Source organism: Nanorana parkeri, unplaced genomic scaffold (genome assembly GCF_000935625.1).
Source record: "Nanorana parkeri isolate BGI_ZX_2015 unplaced genomic scaffold, ASM93562v1 scaffold35, whole genome shotgun sequence".
In the NCBI taxonomy this organism is placed as follows: domain Eukaryota; kingdom Metazoa; phylum Chordata; class Amphibia; order Anura; family Dicroglossidae; genus Nanorana; species Nanorana parkeri.
The window spans coordinates 731,202-755,107 of NW_017306303.1; the positions used below are offsets into that span (position 1 = coordinate 731,202).

The 23,906-nt window shown below is 39.1% G+C and overlaps 1 protein-coding gene across 1 annotated transcript in view; it reads right to left on the reverse strand.

Annotated features, from left to right (window-relative positions):
• The window catches only part of KIF5A (kinesin family member 5A), a 125,353-nt gene that overhangs the window by 53,839 nt on the left and 47,608 nt on the right, over positions 1–23,906 (reverse strand). The window contains exons 2-8 of the mRNA XM_018569717.1: positions 19,028–19,115; positions 18,667–18,740; positions 17,071–17,175; positions 14,463–14,511; positions 4,934–4,989; positions 3,828–3,915; positions 939–1,063 (exon numbers count right to left, since the gene is read on the reverse strand). Coding sequence (XP_018425219.1) covers positions 939–1,063; positions 3,828–3,915; positions 4,934–4,989; positions 14,463–14,511; positions 17,071–17,175; positions 18,667–18,740; positions 19,028–19,115 — 585 coding nt within the window. The remainder of the gene's footprint in view (positions 1–938; positions 1,064–3,827; positions 3,916–4,933; positions 4,990–14,462; positions 14,512–17,070; positions 17,176–18,666; positions 18,741–19,027; positions 19,116–23,906) is intronic.

Sequence of the window (23,906 nt, forward strand, 5' to 3'; positions counted from 1 at the left end):
CTCACCCCTTCTACCTCCCAAACTCACATACTCGTCCTTTAATGTAATGGGCAACCTCGTAGACCAATAGGGAGGCCCAGGAGGTGAAAAGGGGATGGGGTCAAACTCAGCTTTTACTAGAACAGTTAAAATGTGCATACAACTATAGCTCCCTGGATCAATGAATCTGCAGTGTTCACTGAGGGTAATCTCTGTTACTGTATTATTTTTTCATGTGCCTAGTTGCATTGCCAAAGTTGGTGGCTTCTTATAGTACATCAGCATTTGATCCCATAGAAGTCTGTTTTCTACAAGAAAGTGGCAAAGTTTATCATGCCACTCAAACCTAAAGCTTCTACAAAGCTTCACCATGTTAGCATCTTCCAGTTACTGACTAAAGAAACTATGACAAGAGTTATGCAGCACCCCAACTATACCTGAAATAGGTTTGAATCCTGCCAGCAACTTGTAAACTATACATTGCCAGGCACTATTATTCCACATAAAGTATACTGATTGCACTCCTCTTTTATTGACTTATACCCATTATGTATGTGCAGGGCTCGAAAATCCACTCGTCTGCTCGTCTGTGACGAGCAGACAGTGGAGCCCGACGAGCAGCTTCCAGGCCGGCCGCTGTAATTACACGACATCAATACAACTTGGATCTCGTTCAATAAGGCCCTACAAAGAGCATTGACATTTACAGTAACCTGCAGAAATCTGTCAATATCTCAGTTTACTGAAACAAATTCTTAACGAACTGCTATGGGTGAGTGCTCCCTGCGTACCAGAACAAGATCCAGAGAGTGGGAAAATGGATTGCTTTTCACCTCTTTTATTCTGATTGCTATGTGTTGGTGACTGCCATCTCAACTCTTTGTTTTTCATTTGTACAGTGCTGAGTATATTATAGCATTGCAGTCACTGATTAAATAAGGCTCGGGCCACATACTAACCTTTTCACTGCCAGCCAGGTCAACCAGATACAACTTTCCGCTCAGCTTCAGCTCAGTCTCCACATTCTCCTGTTTGATATTGATAAGGAAGATGCTGTGACTGCGGGAGCTGTGCTCATTCATGTCTAGAAGAGACAACAGAACAGAGAGTAACTGACTGAGGCATAAAATGAAAGGATGAGCAGCACTAGAGGACAAGCAGAAGAAGAGGGGTAAAAAAAACGTACTCATTTACCATATGACCAAAGAGAACTATTCTATACTGCCATAAGATCCAGACCTTCACTAGAAAATAAAGTTCGAAGTAAGAAAGTTTTTTTTTTTAGTTTTGGATAGAGTGGAGAAAGGGTTTGAACCCCTTGTAAGGAATTTCAATGCCCAAATGTAATGTATGTAATAATATAAGATGTGTAACTTGTAGAGGGTTAATGTAAGAAATATAACTAGCCAAAAGGATGTCTGTATGCCACCTAGGTATGAATGGAATTGTATATTAAGGCTGTATCCTCTGTGGAATCAGTATAAATAAAATATTTTGCATTGCTAACTTGTTAACAATACTAAGCTAAAGTCAACTGGTATGTCATATAATTAAGATCTCCCTTTTATTACCTGAGAGCAGATAATGGTGTAGTCAGTTATCAGTGTTGTCTCCATGAGATCAATGGTCACTTTGAAGATAACACTTAATTAATATGCATACATCCCCTTCTCTGAGACAGTCTAGAACAGTGGTTCTCAACCTTTCTAGGGCCGGGACCCCTTGGTAACATTTGTCAAGTTGTGGTGACCCCCAACGGTAAAATTTAGGGATGACGCGGCTGCTGCAGCAACATCTGGCAGCGTGGCGGGAGAACTGACACTGCTGCGCTAGGAGAGGGCTGAGGAGGACTCTCACCGAGCACAGCAGAAATCACACAGCGACCCCACAGGTTGAGAACCACTGTTGTAACAGCTAAAATGGCAAACCATATACGGTAACACAAGCCGAGGGTGTCAGCTTTTATTATTAATAATGATGATAATCACTAGATGGGGACCTGATGGAGAACTGCAGGTCCCCCTCTGCTGATTGACAGCATCAGTGGGCGGGTGCAATAGCTAGTTTGCTATTGCAAAGTGAAATAGCCAATAGGAATCTAGCTATGCATTCCAATGCTGATTTATTAATTTTTTTCTGACTTACGGCGGCCGGGGCTCCGATGTCAGAAATAAAAAAATAAATTAAAAAAGACGATCGCAGCGAAAGGTTTACTCTGCTCGATCAAGCAGATTAAACCTTTCCAGGAGAAAGTGTTTCTCTCCCGGGCGGCCGGGAGCCGCTATCTAATAGCGGGAGACTCCCGGCGACCCCTGGCAAATTCTCATTCGACCCCCGAAGTGGTCCCGACCCACAGGTTGAGAACCGCTGGTCTAGAGCCAAACAATTTATGGACAACCTTAAAAAATAGGTGTTATTATTTCAAAGAGACTTCAGTTGCCATCCAGTCACTTTCTTGAAAAAGATATGATTGTGTTCTGTGACCAATCATGATAGTGAATGGGGGTAACTAGGATAAAGATGGATAGGAGGGACAGCTAGAAGGACAGCTGGTGGGGTCAGTTGAAGTCCAGAAGCCACGCATCCCCTAGGACTGGTACTATACAGGCATCTGATTGGCTAGTCAAGATCTAACCAGTTATGAGTTATATTATTTGGTGTAGAGGTATTGACTTGTGTTTGTTCCCTCTATGGTTGAGGGGCTGTTTTAGTATTGCTGGGTTAGTCTGGGATAGATGATTTATTGATAACCACGGATTGTTTTTTGTCAACATTGTAATCTTTTTGTATCTATAATCAAACTATACATGTATAATTCTGTGTACAATATATTATTTTTAAACCTACAGTTTGTAGTGTGTATTTTTAGCTGACCTTCCCTCCTCAAACAGGAAGACGTGGGTGTTGATAAATAATACGGACATTAATATTCATATTATTCATATTATTATCATATTATATTATTCATATTATAATTCGCCCCAATTTTCTTACACTCTTTTTAGGTTTTTGTTGCTTTCTGTGTCTTCTGCAGGGATTTTCTGTCCTCCTATTAGTCCTAATGACTATTGTGAATGGGATAAAAGTGATAGGAAATCCAAAATGTTACCATTGTCGTTGAACAGGATGTGAGGAGAGATCTTCCAATTGGAAGACCAGTTCTGGTAATTACTACCCAGCTGGACACTCTATCCAATACTAACAGGAAAAGTTTTGAGTAGAGGTACACTTGTTTCAGTTTTAAAGGTACACTATTTTGTCCCTGCATGCACATAGTGTTTGACTTGTGGATTTTTATATATTTAAGCCAAAAAACAGAGACTTTAATATTACTTTACAGTATTTCTTAAGCCAAAACTAACATTTAAAAAATGCACCTTACTAGATTTAGTTGCTCCATTAGTTTCCTTTTTTGTGCTTTTTTTTCCTTTACTTTACTGGTAATCCTGGGAATAACACAATTTATGTCCCTGAATGGCTATGCTCACTCCTTCACTGTGTATAAGAAGGAAGCCATGGTTGTCACACGAGGCTGTTCTTATTTGAACTACAAACACATCTGCCTGTCTTCATCTCTATTACTCAGGCACAGGCAGCAAAATGTGTAGCTTTCTGAAACTAGTTTGGAAGGAAGATAACAAGGTCTGATATATCAGTTCAGTGAACAGGAAGTGACAAGGACACAGCATTTCTGGCAAAGTCACCAGGTAGTTTCTGTACTTGCTCAAAGTGTTCATGAAAAATGCAGCCAGCATATTTAGGAACTGGTAAGCTGCAATATATTAAATTTTTGATCTTGGGTTTCGATATCCTTTATGGCAAAAAAAAAGAAAAATATGGCATCTCACTTGTGACAGCTACATGGCGATTGGATTTCCCCTCATCGATGACATCCAGGATCTCTTCTGGGCTGGACACAAAACGCTCAGTACAGCCCTGTAAAGTGTAAATAAAAGGATAAATGATTCAGCTACACAAATGTCAAATGGTAAATGTTAAACAAGGTCATGTGCTAATAAACAGGATCAGTGACAGGACAAACTGCCTGTACAAAATAATGTGCACTGCACTGCAACCTTTTAAAAAAAACCAAAAAAACAGACCAGGTAAGTTAAACTTAAATGACCAAGAGAACCAAATTGTAGAAGAGACCACACCTAAGTAGAAAAATACAGCATTTTGGAGATTACCACATCACCTAAAAATTGTATTTAGCCAGTTCAACTCTTGCACCTATGAAGTCCATGTGAACTGCAGCAATTTTTACTATTAAACCATGATGTTACGGCCTGCTCCGCCCAGTTGTTATTCTTTAATGACAGCTCAGCATCCCCAGGTCATTTGGGGATGCTGATCTGTTATTACAACTGGGCGGATAAAGCTGTGCGATCATGGCTTGCTCAGCCCAGCTGTCATTTCCGTGGAGATCGGTCAGCTTCGGCCGACCGTTCTCCACGCTTTGGGTGTCACTACGGCTCAGCCAGGCCAAAGCATATGCATTCGGCTCGGCTGCCTTCGTCTGCTGTACTGGCTATTGTGAATAGCCCGTACAGCAGCCCTTCAGTTTGACTCCACCGAAGGGCAGAGTCGGCCGGAGCAAGCTGAAGGATCAGCTGAAGCTACTGCTGGATCCTTCGGCTCTTTAGTGAATAACCCTTTTAATATTTCAGCAACAGCTGGTTTTGGTAATTTATCTTTTAATGTGCTAATTATTGTTATTTTGGCTGTTCTTCTGCTTTAAACTTAAAGGGTAACGTTCACTTTAACTAAATGTGCATATAAAATATAATATAATATAATGAAAGGATGTTTCTAGCTAATCCTAAGTCTTGTCTCTTTATTTAACACAGGATGTTCCTTACACAATGTTTTAACTTTGATTTGCTAAATGTGATTACATTCTTGGCCCCAAAACCAAACCACTGAGATAAACAAGTTGAATGTCCTCTCTCACCTTGACAAATGGGACGCGGTTCTTGTCTTCATGTACTGAGAGGTTTGTTTTAGAGACTGCAAAAGAAAAGAAGTGAATTGATTTTTAAGCTTTTAAATAAGAATCAATACGAGCAATCCAGATTATTTTTCATGAAAATGACTCATTAATTGTGTGCTGTGTAGGATAGTTTTTAATAATATGGACCGCATTCACAAGATAAACAGAACAGACTGTGATCAGATCCTCCGCTGATCGGAACGGATGTCACTGTTGACACCCGTGTTCATCCAATTTTTTTCCTCCATCTTACCATGGAGGAAAAAATTTAATTACTGGACCCATGTTAGGTCTATGAGTCTAGATTAGGTCTATCAGATTACCCCTGATTTCCCACAATCAGGTGCACTGAAATGGAACTCTGATCCCTTTGTTTTTCTGGACCTGGCCGTCCTTTAAGACCCAGTTGCCCATAGATTAACATTGGGCTTCCAATCAGTTCCACCTGAAAAATGACAGACAGACCTGATCGGAATGCCCGTGTAAAAGGAGCCTTAGGAGTTCCTTTTTAGCCAGTGGTTCGGTGTTTAGGTAGAGAATGGTTACTTTATTGCAAGAGATAAAACAGTGTCTAGCTACACTATATGCAATGATTCCAAGCACGGGGCACCCTTCACCTAAACTACCAGCACCAGGCTTCTAATACTAAGGACAAAATGTATGGCCTAAAGAAGTCAGACCACATAATGCATAGACTTGTATCAATGGCTCCTGATATGTGATGCCATCGTTTTAGACTGCACATATGAAATATTTATTTCAGCTATTCACCAGAATCTCCACATCCACAAACATTATATCTAACATCCTTTATAAATAGAAGGATGATTAGGAAGCCAGTATGTTTGCCTGCTTACACAGAGCACTACGTTTCCTATATTCATCTACTGAGGTAGAGGTCCTTAAAGGAAAAATCTTTTCAGTGCAGACAGTCATTATGTCAGATGCACTGACATTAGTAAGCATGCATTCAGCCTCCTGGAAACAAAGGATCTAGTCATATCACATTATTCTCATGTCTTCTCTTCCTGCTGAGCCACAGAAATGGTACCTACTGTCTCTAATTAATAATTCAATAAACACTGGAAAATAGCACCCATCTAATTTTTTTTTTAAATAATTATGTTCAGTACAAGTAGTCAATACAGCATTACCCCAAAACGTTACTTTTCATATGGACATTGCTTTTAAAATGTTATATACTTAAATGTTGTGATAGACTGCCTAATGTACCAAATTGCACCAAAAAAAAAAAACTGTCTGTACTTTTTTTGGCAATGCAGCAGACCATAGGGCATAGTAGTTTTGATGCGCAGCAATACACATCCATTGCAAATTGATTTGGGGTGTCATTAAGAACGAATGGCACCAGAGCAAACCAACGCTGAAAAAGGGTGAATGTGAATGTGCAAAATGCATTACCGTAGCACAACAGTGTGAACTCAGCCTAAGGCTGCATTCACACCTGAGAGTTAGTGTTTACAGGTGATTTTTGAGCATTTTTATCTATGTTTTTGCATGCTTTTTCAAGCATATTCAAACTTGACTGTTTCTGTTTTAGCCAATGGAAAGCTAGGTACCAGGAGAAGGAAATACGTTGTTTAACCTTGAAAAATGCTCATCTTCAGGCAGTCTCAGGCATTTTTCAGGTGCTTGCATTGAAATCTATGGTGCCAAAAACCAAAAAAGTAGGTCATGTACCTTTTTGAGCTTCAGGTGTTGAGCTACAGGCATCAGGGAGCTCACATGTGAAAAGGCACAATTTACAAGCCAGGGATTATGAAGCCGGCTCCATGCTACCTCGCAGCACGTGGAATGTCCTTCTCACCAGCAGTCCCAGTATCGGGGTAAGTATCGGAGCATCTGGGCGAGTATGAGCCCAAATACTCAGTATCGGCACTGATACTGATACCATATCAGTATAGGTGCATCCCTAATCCCTAAGTCTCCCTCATGTTCTTGAAACCATTCCTGCACAATACGAGCACCGTGGCATGGCGCATTGTCTTGTTGGATACGCCATCAACATGATAGGATGAACTTGATCAGCAACGATACTTTGGTAAACCATGGCTCCGAGCGCCAACGGTCATCCCACGTTCAAAGGCTGTTAGGTCGCGTTGTTTCCCCATATCTTCAGAAAAAAATCACTTCTACTGTCGTGGTAAACAACCTGCTTCCCTATTTATAATGTTCTGGCCCTCTAGCAACTTCAGAATGAAATTATAGGTAATTTGCCTACAAACGTCAGGTAGTCATAATAATCTGGCCACTAATGAATGGGCCCCTTAGTGTTCTGTAGTGATAGTAAATACATACAATTAATTTATAAATGCAGAGTCCTCCATGACAGACTGTCTGTATATCTAACTTGAAGAGGATCCCTGCTGAAGGACTGCTAAAACTAGATTCATTAGCCACTCAGAGCGATGTTTTTATTGAGTCTGACAAAGATGAACACAGAAGCCCAATCATGGTGCAACACATGTACTCAAATGCTGAGATTACATACTAATATATTTCAATGGGTACACTCACACAATATATATAATGAATATAGTTTGGATATTATAAAAGTACATGTATAACATTTTACTTGAAATTAGTCAATAAAATAGGCATATAGATGCTGCATATAATATAATAATATAATAACATTATTGATAATATCATCACTGCAATGAAGAGTAAGGTTTCATAAGCAACTTTTAAATAAGCCCCATCTTCTATTCATTGAAAGAGAGAAAAAAAATCTTTAGACATTCCAGTCTCTTGTACATTGTCTTTGGTAGAGGCATGAAGGATCTTTATGGCACCTGTCTGAGACCCCCACAATTTACGACCTGAGAATGTTTATGTTAAGATTCCTGAACTCTTCTGTGAGAGTCTTTGGGGTTGATTTACTAACCTTATAAACACACCATGAACGTGTATACACCTCTGTAGTGTGTTCCCTCCCAGCATGATCTATGGGAGGAATCGAAACACCTTTGTAGTGTGTACACACCCAGCAGGTGTGTTGTTCAAAGCCCTGCAATGAATTGCAAGGTAATGTGGTGTAAATTAGCTCTATGTTATGTTGCTTGCGTTGATGAATGCAGGAATGTAAATGCATTAGCTAACCATTTTTGTCTAAACTGTGAAGCAGCATTATATATGCATCATGTGCATGATTTTTCCATATATGGCATTAGTGGAAATATGCTTTTAGAGACTTTTTGGTTGATAAATACGTTTTGCTGTGTGAAAATCACACACACCTAGTGCGTGCGTGTGTTTAGGTTAGTAAATCACCCCCTTTGTCTCAGAAAGAATAAACTCGCATTGACCTTCTATCAAGCAGACAAAATGGCTACCATGATGCCCATATAAAATTCTGTAAAATAATATGTATAGGCCTTTGAAATTGATTCCTTTCTGCCCAATAGTTCTGACATAACAGCAGCAGTTACTGAAATACATTTTGTCACTTGTAAAAGGTTTGGTGGATGTCTGTCTGTGTTCTGTAGCACAGTGCGTTAGTCAAATTATAAATATGTTGATAGGCTGGACATAAAAAGACAGCTGCTAGCAAATGACCTACTTGCATAATCATTGTGCTGATATTTATCAGGTGACATGGTAACGTCTCTGTAAATGAGCAATCAGCTTATTATACATTCAGATGAAATCCAGCAATCTCTGAACCGTTACACTGATAAATTAGAGCTTTCATTATAATAACGTGTCACCTGCTGGAGGCTGTTAGGATTTTCCTGTTTTAAAGGAATTATTTTTTGTTTATTAATATATACATACATGGAATGTGCAAATTAGTTATATGGTAATGTTATAGGTTTAGATGAGAAAAATACTGTATAATAGTAATAACTAGCATTGTACCCGCCCTCTGCTGATGGACCTGATGGGGAACCGCAGCAGACGGTGGGTACAATGCTAGTTTACTATTGGCTATTGCAAATTAAAATAGCCAATAGTAATGTCCCAATGCTTTTCAATGGGAAAAAAATCAGTGTTTCTCTCCTTGGCGGCCGAGAGCAGGAGACTTCCGGGGCGCCAGGGAGATTTAGCTGTTTGGAGATCAGTGTCCCTGGTTAGCAAGTAACCAGGGACGCTGTTCTCTCTGCAAGTGACCGGAGCCAGCCGTAAGATCACGGCTGGCTCCGCCCAGCAGTCAGAAGCAGGCTGTCAGCACGGCTCAGCCGAGCCGATGCATATGCGTTCGGCTCGACTGAGCCGCTCGGCCATGTTCGGGAGCTGTACGGGCTATTGTGAATAGCCCGTACAGCACCCCTTCGGTTCTACTGAACCAAAGGGGTCCTAGGGCCGAAGCTAGCCGAAGGATCGGCCGAATGTACGGCCAGATCCTTGGCAGCTTCATGAATAGACCCCTATAAGTCTGAAGGGTGTTATCAGTTAATGTCATTCCTACCTATATTTATCGGTTTGTCCAGAGCTTAAGTCAGAGGTTATCCTTCAACAAGATCTTTAGAAAATATTAGAATTAAATTACCCAAACTTTTACATAGAACAATAGTGCCTCTTGTGGTTATTGTGAGGAAGAGGTATATGGTAAATTGATATATCTGGCGTCATTAGTCACGTCAATAATCACGTGGAAGACCAAGCCAAGCCCACATTCCATAGGGGGATAAAAGTTGTAGCAGGAGCCAACAGAAGAAGATCCAACAAAGAAAAGGCAGTAAGGAAATACATTCTAAAGGGTATAGGTCGGAAGCGGAGGACGGCTGTCCAAGGGGAATTGAACTAAAGAGAACCTGACCATCCCTTGTTTCTGAACTGTGACAGCAGACTTCTTTCAGACAACTAATTTTGAATTTCTGGTAAAGTATAAATTTCTATATTTCTGTCGGCAATTGATTAGCCACATATATATATTCGGATAGACCATTTAGTTCTTGTAGGATCTGGATTGATTTGAGATCATTGCAGTACAAATTATGTCTTTCAATCTTGGGAGATAAATATATACATTATACATTATACATTTGTATAATCTCCAGGAAACTGATTTCAGTTTCTAGTCAATGGCCTAGTCTGATATATATTACATTGGTGGAAATTTGTCTTTACTTTGAATATAGTCTTGGCTTATTGCCAACCCTGTACATGATGGGACAAATCCTGCCCACGCGCTGTTAAAAGTTTGTGTTTGTGAACATCTGTTGCTGGGAGAAGTCACGTGTCAATTCTGAACCTTTTGTTTTCTTATTCTGGGAGCTACTGATAAGATACCCATTGCATTTAAAAAGTTATTTTATTTGGTTACATTTATATTTTGAATTAATATCCTGTGGTAATAATTTTACACATTACCTGTGTCATCAAATTGATTGAACTTATTCGATCCTTATTCTTTGTTTGTCACCAATTATATTTAATTATTATTTTGCACTGATTTTTAATTAATAAATATATATATATTTTGTATACGATTGTATTCATCTTGTCTTCAAGTTAGCGCAAATAAAAGAACTCGTGTTAATTTTGATTTGTGGAAATAAGTCGGGAATCTCTTTAATTACCGATCCTTGCTTGTTTTCATAAATAGAAAACTGTTTATCAGAGCAGTATAAACATTCTGAGAGTTAAAGTACTAAATCCTAAAGCATTACATCAGAAACACATATGTGTAGGGTAAACCAGCACATTGCATAAAAAAATAGGTTTCAGCTAGACTTGCTTTCTTTTTTGAGCAATTTGGAGCCACATTCACTCACTTCCTCAGAGGTACTTCCCTTACGTTTCGATTGGGGAAGCATGCTCTCACATCATAAGGGTCAGCTGATACACTCCTCAGGACAACATGTCCCATCATTAATTGCACAGTGCATGCAGCTCATTGAAAAAAATGTCCGTCGTGACGATAACTGTGTGTGTGTCAGGAAACAGTAGTCTTATCACAGTAAACACAAGAACACACTTCTGCATAGGATATGTAGTAGGACGGAAGGAGTGTACTTCTATAAGCCTGTGCTGTGTGACCTACTTTCCCTGTGCCGAATAGCATTACAAATCACATCCAGACTTCCAAGACAGTAAGAGACTTAGTAGTACCGGTATATTTTAAATTGGGAATTCTGGGTGTGAGAGGCAGCAAGGAGGGTTTTGCAGAATCACAAGCATGTGTGTTCCATGATCACCAGATTACTGACAAAAGGGAGTGGGTTGATGATCTGGTGCATTAGAGCCACACCTTGACGAAAAACTGAGCACAATGCATTATTTAGCAAGCCGGCTACATAAATATTGTTTGTCAGAAAAATGTTGACATGACCATTCTTAAGCATACTTTATTGGAACAGAAGGCACAAAAGGGCAATATTTGGATGTTCGACAAGCACAGCAACAGCAATCAGCTACAGTATATAGGTTCAGGGATTACCATCACAGATATTCCCCCGCACATGGGGGCCCACAATGCAAGTGTACCGTAATAATTTATCTCTGCTCTTATTCATTTGTTTCCATTTTGGCTAACAGAAAATCTGGCATTGCATAGAGAACTCACATTAAACATTTCTAATAATGTTTTCCTACTCTGCGCTATACTTGTGACCCATCTTTTCCCCATTTAATTGGCAGAAATGTGAAAGCAGATAGATCAAAAGGCGTCCATGTGTACACATAGCCTTAAGCCGGCTATAGATGTAATGGAAGATGTCTGGCTATAGATGTAATGAAAGATGTCTGTCTGTCCTTGCAAAAGTGCTATTATCATCTGTGATCCTCACCAACGCTGATAGCGATGCATATGCAGGAATTCTCATCCTTAACTCTTCTTCACAAAAGGATCAGAATTATCAGAGCCCCCTTACAGGGAAATGTTCCAAAAAATTGTAAAAAAATCTTCCAAAGTAATAAGGAAAGTCTGACTCCCTGAGGCTCTCGCTATTACCCTTTCCATTGCAACAGCCCAATGCTTGAACTTGAGGGTACTACTTGCTTTTATCAAGTCATCTACGTCTAACTGTGTGCTGTTCTTTAATTAGGGATAATACATACTGTGAAATTAAGCCTCAGGTTTGATGACATATTTCTGTTCAAAAATCTTTACTGAAAGTTTCATGAAGAATACTGATAAATAGGGCTGTTACTGATTAAAATTTTCGTGTTCGATTAATCTAAATTTTTTTTAATCGATTAATTGATTAATTTCGATTAATTATAACGCACATACAGAATTCTTGTCTAAGTAACATTGGTAATGGGGACAGGGCCACACAAAGAATTTGTTGGGATTGTGAACATATGCCTCTTCAGCCAATAAAGGTATATGTTTTATCTCACTGTACGGCCAAAACATTTCTTTTTTTAGTTTTGGATAGAGTAGGGTAGTGACATCAGGTTTTTTTTTCTTTCTTAATGTTGCCTGTGTCCCATTTAGAAGATTTCCCTTTATTTCCTGTCCCAGAGACATGCAGGAATTAAGAGGAGATATCCCCAAAATGAGGTGACAGTTTTCCCATTTAACCAGTTTCCCCATTGGAAGATTTTTCCTCACCTCCTGTTCCTTTGACAACTTTGGATCATTTTGTTTTGTTCCTCTCAGCACACCTTAGTGTTTATGTCACATTGTGCCTGCATTCATAAAATACAGACCAGACAACTTCCCTTCCCTTCCCATTAAATAAACAAAGTTTTACTAACTTAAAGGAGAACTATGGGGTCAGTGTTTTTCCCCATAGTTCTCCTTAGGGTAACGGGAGGACACAAACTAGCGTCCTCCCGTTACCCTAAGCTCAGTATACAAAAGGGCACATTTGTAAAGCACACTGATTTTTTTTTTTTTTAAGCAGTTGTATGACCGCTGTGAGCCAATAAGACCTGCTGCTGGATTTCCTCCTCTACCCTCGTTAGTCTCTCGACGGCTAACGAAGGGAAAGGGGGAGGAGTCCGGTGACGTTACGGACATCGACGTCACCAGACTCCTCCCCCTTTCCCTTCGTTAGCCGTCACCGGACTCCTCCCCTCTTCCCTTCGTTAGCCCACAGAGCCACTTGGGGAAGGGGGGAGGAGTGCGGTGACGTCGATGTCCGTGACGTCGCCGGATCTCCGACGGAACTCCCGGAAGCCGGCGGAGAGGTGAGTACCGATCAAAAACATTTTAATCGATCAAAAAAATTTACGATTAATCGAGGAATTCATTGTTAATTTCTGCAGCCCTACTGATAAACATTTCAAAAAGGCAGACAGCTATCACCTAATATCATCTATCAGCTGTAATGCATCAGTATTGGTGCATTTCAAAAAAATCTCATGTTTACATTGTAATTCTGTGTTAGGTTGGGTTTTGCTGGGCATTTGGAAATGGAGAGCAACAAAGTACAGACAGTGAGTGAGGAAAGTAGTGGGTATGGAAAGAAAGTGTTAAGGGAGGTAGGGGGGTCTGTAGCAAGGGGAACAGTTCAGCCCATAAGAAACCCTCAAAGTGCTCACAGAGCCCCTATTTTAGAGGATGAGCAGGCGGTTGCCAAAGTCTGAGGGTGAATAATGGCGAACCCATGGTGACCATGTCTTTTCAAAAAGATTCATCCTCAGCCAATAAAATATTCTTACCAAATGAGACGAACAGCAATAGATAATATTAGTGAAAAATAGCAATTGTTACCCATACGAGCCCTACAACCTACACTGCAAAAAAGATTGCTAAAGCTTGGTGGATGATGTAATTGATGCATATAGCACTGTCACCAGTTTTCAGAAATGTTGTACTGTCCCAATCAAAATATGCAAACTATAAGTACAAAGCTTGCAAAACAAAATTAAAAATATTGATAATTGTCTGCCAAGCAATATCCCACTGCTGTGTTTTCCCGTTATTCTTATGTTGCAAAATTTATAGGGGTCTATTTACATATTGTTTTTCACACAACATTTACATAGCTTTCAGGTAGGATTCAATCAGAATAAAAATGTGTAAATCTTGGGTGAAAGTTTTGTAGATCTTGTGTGAAAACATTTATAGATAGACACCTAAGTTTAAAGACCAATTTTATAAACAAGCCCCAAATATGACCTATATTAATACAATGTGGTTGATTTACTTAAGGCAAATACGCCATCCAATCTGCAAGTGAACTTACCCTTAGCTTAGTGAATGAGATGAAGCTCTGTTGAAAATCCATCATCCAATCTTGTGCAAGCAAAAATACTGTTTTTAAAAAAAAATTTCCTCTCAAGCGATTGGCTATTTTTCACCGTGAATTTTAACCACATTCACTAAAATAAAGGAAAATTCCCCTACAAAGTGCAAATTCCCTTACAAAGTGAACAGGCTATTTGCTGTTAATAAATGACCCCCCATGCCTCTTACCCGAACAGCTATTCCTACATTCTGTTATAGGACACCCCTGTATTGATCAGCGCTGACATTTTAACCACCTATACTATACTGCCAGTCAGCCACCTAACAGCTTGGAAGCATATTTAGGTCTACTTGCAAACGTTGCAGGTATGAGCTACTTACCATCTAGCAGATCTCTAATTTTATCCAGGTAGATCTCAAAATAGGAAACCTGGAAAAACAAGACAATAAAAAAATGTGAATTACATGGTGTGATGGTTCTACAAACTTCCTATTAAAAATTAAATCCAGGCAACCAGTGATATAAATCAGTGAACTACTAATGCTAAAAAGCACATACAACAGTTGATCAGACTCTACTACTTTTGAGGAAGTGTGCCAGGAGGTACGAAATACATGAGATTATTATACTTACCCCAATAAAAAGAACCAGCATAGTGAGTGCAAGGTCGTAATTTGTTTGCGTATGCACTGAACACTGCAGTTGTGCTAAGATCAATAAATTCCCCTAATTTCCCTTCTGATTTTTTGTAATCCAATAAATTCTGCATTGTGTAGGTTCACAACAGTGTCTGGTTTTTTTTTAAATCCCTTCATGAAGAGAAAAGCTCAAAAACACAAGGCAAGGACACGAGTAAGTACTTTGATAATCATTTTTGTTTTCAGGGCACTTTGATAAAAAAAAAAAATTATTCCAGTGCATGTAACCATCAAAGTTTTTCTGTACATTTACTTATGTAAACAGGATTGCTGATCACCCACATTATAATTTGAGTGTACAATCTGTTATTTTTAGATAGAATTATACAGAAATCTAAACTGGTAGACTGATGGATAATAAAAAGTGTTTATTAAAAATGGACAACTTACCCTTAGATCAGTATAAGTTTATTCTTCTGTTTAAAAACCCATCAAAAACTGATATCTCTTCACATTAAGCATTGTTACTTTTTCTGGGGTCAATATCTGTCCAATACACCTATAGGCATAACTAATTCTACTGTAATGGATAAATCAATTTTATTACATTCTGATATAAGTTATTTGTATTTTTGTTCTGATCAATCTAAGCTTAGTAGACAGTACAATAGGATTGTAACGTGTAGAGCCAGCTTTAATCTCAACATCTACCTTAGATAAGTTCTGCTTGCTTTGTTGGGCTTTGCCTTATTTGAAGAACACTAAGGGGTCTATTCACAAAGCTACTGAAGGATCTAGCCGTAGCTTCGGCTGATCCTTCGGGTAGCTTCCGTCCCAGGACCCTTTCGGTTCAGGGCTGCTGTACGGCCTATTCACTTTAGCCCGTACAGCCCCCGAAGTTGGCCGAGGGGCTCAGTCGAGCCGAAGGCATATGCTTCAGGCTCGACTGAGCCTGGCAGCCTGCTTCTGACAGCTGGGCGGAGCCAGCCGTCATCTCACGGCTGGCTCCGGCCACTTGCAGAGAGATCAGCATCCCTGGTTACCAGGTAACCAGAGATGCCGTTCTATCATTACACTGATGACCCGTCTGAGCTGCGGTAAAATCACTGTGTGTAATGATAGAAGGCGTCCCTGGATACCTGGTAACCAGGGACGCCTTCTGTCATTACACTGCGGCTCCTCAGTACACTGAGAACCCGGCAGAGCTGCAGCGCCGACGTGTTCTTAGTGTGTAATGACACATGGGCATCCCTGGTTACCATGTAACCAGGGGCGCCCATGTGTCATTACGACGAGAGCTTAGGAGAGCCAACAGTGATATGAAAGCCGACTCTGCTAAGCTCTCATCTTAATGACAGAACAGCATCTGCTGTTTACCAGGTAACCAGCAGACGCTGTTCTATCATTAGGATGACAAGCTCTAATTCTAATGACAGCTGGTCCCGGCCAATAGAAAACAGTTGGGCGGAGCTAGCTGTCACTGCTAGCTCCGCCCAATCGTTTTCTATTTTTGTTTTTTCTACTTTTTTAACTGTTTTTCTATTCTGCTCGGCACCACAGAGGTACCAAGCAGAATAGCTGAGCCGAATGCCAGATCGGCTGAGTGTTGGATCGGCTCAGTCGAACTCCTTCTGCACTTCGGGTCGGCTGAACATGCTGAGCATGTTTGGCCGACCAGAAGCCACCCGATGTACGGCTGATTTCAGCCGATATACGGCTGAAATCAGCCGTACAAGCCTGAAGTGAATAGCCGAACAGTGTTCGGCTCACTTCACTTCGGGTTGGTTGTTCACTCGGCAGCTTTGTGAATAGACCCCTAAGTCCCAAACTAAACTGTTCAGAGTGGGGTTACACTTTGGCACTCTAGCCAAAACTAGCAAACAATAGGTTTACGTGCAATTGCACTTCAATGTCAAATCTTTTCATTGTGAATGGATCTAATGTACGTTTATATTCATTTGTGTGCTAACATTGACGCACGCTCCAATGTTTACCTCTTCCTAAGCAGCAATCCAGTAATGTACTGTTTTATTTGCATGTACTGTATGTAGACACATGTCAGCACAACACATACTAATGCATGCTAACCCATATACTGCATTTACATGTATGGGATCATCTTTTTTACAAATTGTTCATGGCTTTTTTATCCTGAGTAGGCTAGATTTTTTTGACAATATGTAAATAAGCTTATCTGAGATCACTGTATTTTTACTGATGATAGAAAAAAAATGTGTGGTCAAACTATACAGTGAAAAGCCGCTTATTTGTCTCCACCAGCCCTTAGTAAAAGAAAGTGAATGAAAAAAATAACATTTGCGTGATCCCACGATGCAAACTGACACCTTACCTTGATATGGAATTCCAGGTTTTCATCCATGGAGTAGATGTGGTTGAAGATATCTCTGGCAATTCTTGGTATTATTCCCATCATCTGGGGATCATGAAGCTTACCCTGAAGACAAGTTATGAGAACCGCAGGTTTGAAAGGGAATTTAACGTCTTTTTATAAGGGGCACATATTTTCCATTATCAAAGTAATATAAGACATGTGCAGTTTAATCACTAGTCTCACTTACCCTTAAAATAAATAGTCATCAAGTGTCTGCATGCCAGCTCTGGATTCACATAGTGGCCCTGGGCACCCTTAAAACCCAGGCTCCTCTAATATTTACAGCTTTCATGGCTGCTACACTGTCCCTTCACATGTGCTACTGCGGGCCCTTCTCTGTAAGGGGAACAATGCGTGTTGACAAAGCCAGAGACCATGAAAGCTGGTTGCTAAAGCATAAACAAATGGCCCAGGTTTTGGGAAGCCCAGGAACTGTACAGGGGAATGCAATCTGCAGGCAGTTGGAGGTGCTTACTATTAAAGGTAGGTAAAGCCTTTCTACCTTTTTACCATATTTGTTAACTTTTTTTTTATTTAGCTGGTACATTTCATCATGCTTGTTGTAATGTATTTCTATTACTATAACTTATATTCTTTTCTGAAGATACTTCAGTTTTTTTTGTATTTCACTGAATGCACTTTAAGAGCATTTACACTTTCATTTTTTTAAAATGTTCTATAAACAGTATACCGGTATATTTTAATATTTTTTATGAAGAACCACTAAAGCTGAAATTAATTCTCACTCTTCAGTATGGCCATATAGGGAGCCAGGCCCCCCTTGGTTAACCCAAGTATGGAACCTTGCTGTACAAGGTGAGGATCAAACCTTTTTTTTCCCTTGTAGTGCACTTTGTGGCCTGACCTTCTGTGACTTCATGGCCATTGTGAAAAGTCAGGCCCCATAACGAAGTGATAGTTAATCAGTGGAGAGCGAAGAAAAGGCTTTTCTTTCTAATAAAGGTAATAGAAGGTATCTAGTTAGGGTTACCACCTGTCCAGGATTCACCCGGACAGTTCGGGTTTTGAATGCTGTGTCAGGGTTTCATGGCAGCAGAAACCCGGGCACAAGATGTCAGGCAGGCAGACAGGGGCAACCAAAATTAAGATCGGGGCTACTGGCCCCCCACTGAAAATAGTCTCAACTGTGATATTTACATACGAATGGGTGGCGCTATTTACATATGAATAAGCCATGACTCATTCTCGCCAAAAAAAATTTGTGTGTCGCTAGAGTGTTCGGGTTTCGCTTGAAGAAAAGGTGGCAACCCTATATCTAGTCCTAGACAAGACATATACTTTTAAAAGTTTAAAATGGACTACAGGTTCACTTGAACAAGCCAGTATACCAATGAGTGAAAACTTAGTAGTCTTTCAGGGAAAAATATGAAGGTTTGTTTTAATTGGGACTGAGGACTGAATATCAAAGGGATCTGCAGTGCCACCTGCAGATGGAGAATGGTATATTTTGTATTGCCATCTGACAATGTATATAGAATATAAGAAGCCAAATCTTCCTTCAAACTAGCTGCCCGGTATACTTCCTACACTTACCTCCATGGTGTGGGTCTTCCCGGAGGCGGTCTGCCCATAAGCAAAGATGGTCCCATTGTATCCAGCCAGCACATCTGCAAAGTAGGAGAAGACATGTCACTTAAGAGTACCACTATCATAAACAGAAATAGAGACAGGTTTTACATTGAACAATTTTTATGCAGACAGAAGCTAGTTAGCTGTTAAGAGCCCTTTCAGACAGGTGGTCCAATCAGGTCTGTCTGAGGTTTTTTCAGGCTGATCTGATCAGAAGCCCAATGTTTCTCCCTTTAGTCATATAAGTAATTATAGTTCAGCTTAATTTAGCTATATAAATAATTACATAAATTGCTTAATAATAATAACAGGATAAAACATTTACCTTTAACAATTTGCATGGCACAGGCATGGTAGACTTGCTCCTGAGTGGTATTTGGAGGAAACACTCGGTCAAAAACATATGGTTTTCCCTAGAACAGATAACACAACAATAAGATAACATTTAACAAAATAAAATTGTATAATTAAAGTAACAGCCAAACTAAAAGGATTATTTACAAAAGGGTGAAGAGTTTGGAGAAGGCAGGAGAAGGGAACAATCTAGGACAACATAGCTGAACTGGAAAGTGAGCTGAATTGGTGAATTTTTCCATATCAGCTAGCTGCTATGTTGTCCTGGATTGTTCACTTCTGACTTCTCCAAACTCTTCACTCAAACTCTTCACCCTTTTGTTAATAACCCTGTAAATGTTTGTTTTTCAAAAACAATGTGAATGTACGATTTGTGCTAAAGTGTTGCTATTTACATTATTTTCTAAAACTGCTTCATATAATCATATAACAAAAACATATGTGATATATAATTGAGAAGTAATTGATGTCTGTTAGGTAATCCACTTCTTTGGCAATCCACATCTACCAGCACCACATAACTCAGCATGAGCAACCCTCGGCTCTTTTCCAAAGAGAGAGTTTATTGAGGTGTTTCACACCCAGAGTATGAAAGTAATGATGACAGGTTAAAGAATGTATAGGCAGTCAGATTATGATTTTCCTGTCCAGAACCTTGCAGGTGTTCAGCTTTAAGACACATATATTCCCCATTCCTATTTACCGTATAGAGTTAAAAAAAAAAAAATCTGTCTAAAGGGTATTCTTTCTAAGTGTGGTGACAACCGTGATCAATTTTGTTTATAGTTGTGTTTTTATACAACTAGAATTATTGTTGTACCATTTAGTCCGTATTTAAAATTACAGATGTTAAACCGAAATTATTTCTGTATTTTGGGCTAATGGTTTTTTCTGCTTTGTGTTTTTTGATAGAACATAGCTACACAAAGTCATATATCTATATATACTAGTATATATCATTTTAGGTAGATATACAAGGCCTGACATTTATGACTACAGATAGGAGCTTACTAGTAAGCCATTTTAGTAAGCCATTGAAGAGTTAATACCCCTGTCATATTGTTATTGCTCATTGAGCCTTCCTATCCGGTGACTCCCATTTCCCTTTTTCCTGGTGTCATAGAGATAAAAACCAAAAGTGGCCACCCACATTTTTTTAGAAGATTTTTATGTCAGGATTTATGTATTGTCTGTCTCCCCATAGAAGATATTTATTTTCTGTTCTGGCACCTGACACTTGGACAGTACATAAAATCTGCCCATTGGGTACAAAGACAGCAATAAATTCCTAACGGAGGTTCACTCTGCTAGAATATATGTTTTTATTACTGCCTGTGTCCTTGTTATGCAGATCTACCCATACTTATCCTTACGTGTTCTGTTTGATACCAGTAGGTAATCAAGAATACAGACAACAATAAAACGTTAATTGAGTCTTTACCCTTCCCCACCATATAATAAAATGGCTTGAACTTGAAAACAGTTAACCAATTTTACATGGTATCAATATTTCTCATTCAGCAGAAATCCTGTTTCATTAGCAGAACAAGAAATTGTTCTCTTCAGTAAGACTGGTTATTTGAATGCCATGTTGCATGACATAATAATGGAAAAATCAATAGCATGGTCTTAAAATGCTTTCCTTACAACTTACAACTAATTGTATCCACAGCAATAATTATTGAAGGATAGTGATGGAATGGTTTGATCCAAGGAATTAATCCAACTGTCATCCACTGGATACCATAATAATGCTTGGACTTAATTTTTTTTTTTTGGGGGGGCTACTATTTTCTGAACCACGTTAACTAGAAATACCAAAGATTTGACCTTAACGACTTGTTTTCTTAACTGTGTAAATAAATAAAGCTTAAAGTGTGATTTTTACATCCCTATATTCTCAAGTGACAAAATTAAGAAATGAGAAGAACTATACCAAATTATTAGGAATGAGACGAACTATATCAAATTATTAGGAATGAGACGAACTATACATCTATGGTTATTTTGAAAAAATACACCAGCCTTAGTATAGGTAAGGCTGCATTTGCTTTTTAATATTCTGTTTCTATAATTGTTATTGTCTGAATGCAAAATTCAAGGTTATCATATCAATTACTACAATACAGGTTTAAAGATGTGTGCCCGTTAATTACCAGTATGAGCAATTTACCAGCGTATGAGGCTAGAGGATCCCCAAAGACTGAAAAATCTATCAAATGTAAATGACCCTTTTTGAAGTTGCTACATATTATGCAAATTGATTTGTTCTGGTGGTCACAGTTCTTTGTGTGCCATGTACAATGGGCGTATCTAAACCTGAAAAAAATTATTATATTGCAGCTTGCCTGTCCTCAGATGTGCTTGCTCCATTAGTTTTATTTTTGGGGCTTTTTTATCTTCATATTCAAGCTGCAGGCCAAGCTGTCCAGCAAAAGAGTCAGATAGAGGGTTGAGACAAATCATTTAACAGTGACAGGGGTGCTTACAATGGTTGGCTTTTATTCATTAATGTAAAACATTTATCCCAAACAGAAAAAAAACCTTGCTGTAACTGCATGAAAAGTGTTAGCTGGAGTTCTGCTTTAATTTGTTAGTTACGTCCATCTAAATCTGCTAGAGCATCTAACACCACCCTCCCCACAGGGTTATAATGCCGCTGTCCAAGGGTGACTCTGTTGCTCCTCCATAGAGTGGAACCACCATAAGACAGGAAGTTTATTACTGGCCAAACCACCAGGTGAAAATAAAGGAACAAAAGCCTAAAATAAGAAAACAATTGAAACCACCACATTACTATAAGGGCAGTTAATTTGCAATATTTTATATTTTTGGTTTTGGGTTCAGATGCGGTTTAACTTTTTTTTGTTAACAAGTTTTTAGAACATCAGCTTAAAATTGCTGCACCACCGCAGCAATAAATCACTTTTAATAGTGCTAAGTCAAATCTTGTGTAAACACAATATGGACCATAACATGCCTTATCCACTCTGCTCCGTGTGAACAGTGAGACAGGACCAATGTACTCACAGCCTTCCCATCTCAGCTGTCACAGTGCTGTGCTACTCCTGAATTGAAGGTGACAGGTTACACAAAGATGTCCTGTCGCCTCCAAATGCTATCAAACAGGGGCTTGTTAGTCCCTGTGTAATGGCAACAAAGTTAAGTGAAAAAAAGTAAAACATATTTAAAAAAATACGAATTTATAAAAAGTAAAAATAATCAATTAAAATTTTAAATAAGAAGAAATAAAATGTAATATAAAAAGTGATAAAAATGTAAAAAATATATAAAATCAATACAAACTATTAAACATGAAAAAGTAAAAGATAATAAGATAAATACAAAATTAAAAACTGCAAAAAATAAATAAAAAAATACTTATTTTTAGTGTTGGCAATTTGACATAAATAAATTGATTTTGTGTTGCAGTTTGGTCACTCAGGCTCAAAAACATGAGCCATCACTGCCTTAGGTAATCCACAGCAAACACCACTCGAATTCCAGAACCGGCTCACACTGTGATTGCATCCCAGGTGCAGGCAAACAAGTGTGCCACCGCTTATAGCAACTAAATCCATAAATAGCCGCACTCCAAGGGCCTTCATCAAAGATCAAAAATCTTTATTTATGGTTCTATTATGCTATCTCTATGAGTAAGCTGGAATGGTGAAACGTGTTAGAGGTCATGTGCGAGGAGATACAGTATGTATTTGCTACATAAATAAAGATATTTCTCCTCGGTGAAGACCCTTGGAGTGCAGCTATTTCTGGATTTGACTCTAACAGGGTTATTCACAAAGGGTGAAGAGTTTGGAGAAGGCAGGAGAAGTGAACAATCTAGGCCAACATAGCTGATTTGGAAACATTCTCCAATTCAGCTCACTTTCCAGTTCAGCTATGTTGTCATAGATTGTTCACTTCTCCTGCCTTCCCCAAACTCTTCACCCTTTTGTGAATAGCCCTGTAAGTATGCCTGTTGTCCAAAACTACAACTCAGCTCTTTCCCCCTCTCTCATAGTAAACACAGAAAATGCGCACAATGTAACATTATCATTGCTTGCTGGACGCAATGCATGATGGGATATGTAATCTTGCGAAATCGAGATTGCAGGGAAAGAGATGCAAAGCACACTGGGAATCCAGGAAGTTGATGAAAGTGATGGGCAGATGGAAGGCAGCGCTCACTACACAAAAAGGGATTTTTCCAAGTAACCTTTGATATTACCAACTCTAGTATGTATTCCTATTACGATGCTGATGTTATAACAGGATAACATCCACTGGGACTTTACAACTCCATTAACATTTGCAAGAAATCCTTATTACTAAACACATTATGTAAGTAAAATGTAAAGTGTGGGAAGGTAGTCTGTATGATGACACATTAGCAAAAACAAAGTCAAGCAGAAATGCAATCAAATCCGAGGATCATAATATGGATTATCTGTAGCGTAGCCCATATATTTTACCAAAGCCTAAAAAGATATTACTCCAGCAGTTAATATTCACTAAATTATTTATCTATCCTTCTGGCTTAACACACAATTACAGCCAACAGTTCAGCCTTGTGATGCCCCAGGCCATCATGAATCAAGGTGGCACTTTCCAGAATTGGGTAACTTGAGATAATCTGCAGAATTCTGGCTTTGTTACAAAGCTTTCTGTAATCTTAGGTCTGTTAACAACTGAATTGGAGCCATGTATGAAAGTGTTATGTAGTGCAGCTGGACCATTTTGGGGGGAAATTCAATTCTCATATTATTATTTTTTTTCCACTGGTTTTTGTGCATTTCTTTCAAGAATTGACTCCTGCTTAACTGTGTGCTTGCATTGCCATTCATTATATT